At 39.6% G+C, this 974-nt stretch overlaps 1 protein-coding gene across 1 annotated transcript in view; it reads right to left on the bottom strand.

Annotated features, from left to right (window-relative positions):
* The window catches only part of cd302 (CD302 molecule), a 13,298-nt gene extending 12,659 nt beyond the window's left edge, over positions 1-639 (bottom strand). Inside the window, exon 1 of the mRNA XM_015370417.1 lies at positions 484-639. Coding sequence (XP_015225903.1) covers positions 484-562 — 79 coding nt within the window. The 5' untranslated portion in view covers positions 563-639. The remainder of the gene's footprint in view (positions 1-483) is intronic.
* Between the last annotated feature and the right edge of the window lie 335 nt (positions 640-974).

The following is a 974-nucleotide window of genomic DNA, read 5'->3' as shown; positions in this document are numbered from 1 at the left end:
TTAGACAGGCATATGTACAGAAAGCTAAAACTCAACTTTAGGTTGCAGTTTCTTCTCCAGACGCTTGTTCCCCTTTACACTTTTAAGGTCTAGAAACACCGTCACTAATTAAAAACGGTTCGTTTGTGAGGTTTTTGTTAACGTTTTTGACTAATTCGGCTTTGAAACACTCGTAAATAAACAAGTTCCTTTAGATTAGCTTCAAAGCGTTTCGCAACACAACACAAACAACAGTGAGCGTCCTCATTCGGTGCAGGGTCAGATTTAGGGACATTCAGGACAGTTGGAGACTATTGACAAACCCTCCTGCGATAATGTTTAGAGACGCTTTTTATCGACTCAACCCCCCCCCCCCCAAGAACAGGAAAGAAAGTAAAACACCCTTTAACAAACAGGCCTGGTCGGTAACAAATTCAACAATGTCTATCAGAAAGAGAGGCGTTTCTTGTTTTTAAACTATAAACTGTGATTTTCCCCTCTCACCTCCTGCTGAAGCCCTCTTCAGGTGGACACTTAGAGCAAACACCGAGCAGAAGAAGAACAGCGTCTTCCGCGGCTCCATGACGGTAGAATTCCTGTAGCAGCAGCTCCACAGCTTTTCTTATGTGTTCCTAATTCACAGCGTCGCCAACCGCGTGAGCTGAATTCCCACCCACCTCCACACGGGCGGTCCGCAAATATGGAGTTCAATTAGTGCCAAAAATATTGTTAGGATTAATATCATTGAAGATGTGAAGATCCACATTTTCTAAATAAAGACACAATATGCTTTCCTGCAGCCTTAGCTAAAAAAAATAAATAAATAAATAAATTAAAAAAAAGAGACATATTTAAACATCTTCCTAGATAAAAGGTATAGTGGATACAATTCTTTCAGGTTTGAGTTCTGGGGCGAACATCTTTTCCTTTGTCATTAGTTACATTTATCAGTCATTCAGGAAAAAATATATATATTTACAAGTACTAATATCTAC

Source organism: Cyprinodon variegatus, unplaced genomic scaffold (genome assembly GCF_000732505.1).
Source record: "Cyprinodon variegatus isolate N-32 unplaced genomic scaffold, C_variegatus-1.0 Scaffold46, whole genome shotgun sequence".
Taxonomy (NCBI): Eukaryota; Metazoa; Chordata; class Actinopteri; order Cyprinodontiformes; family Cyprinodontidae; genus Cyprinodon; species Cyprinodon variegatus.
This window is presented reverse-complemented; position numbering and strand designations above follow the sequence as displayed.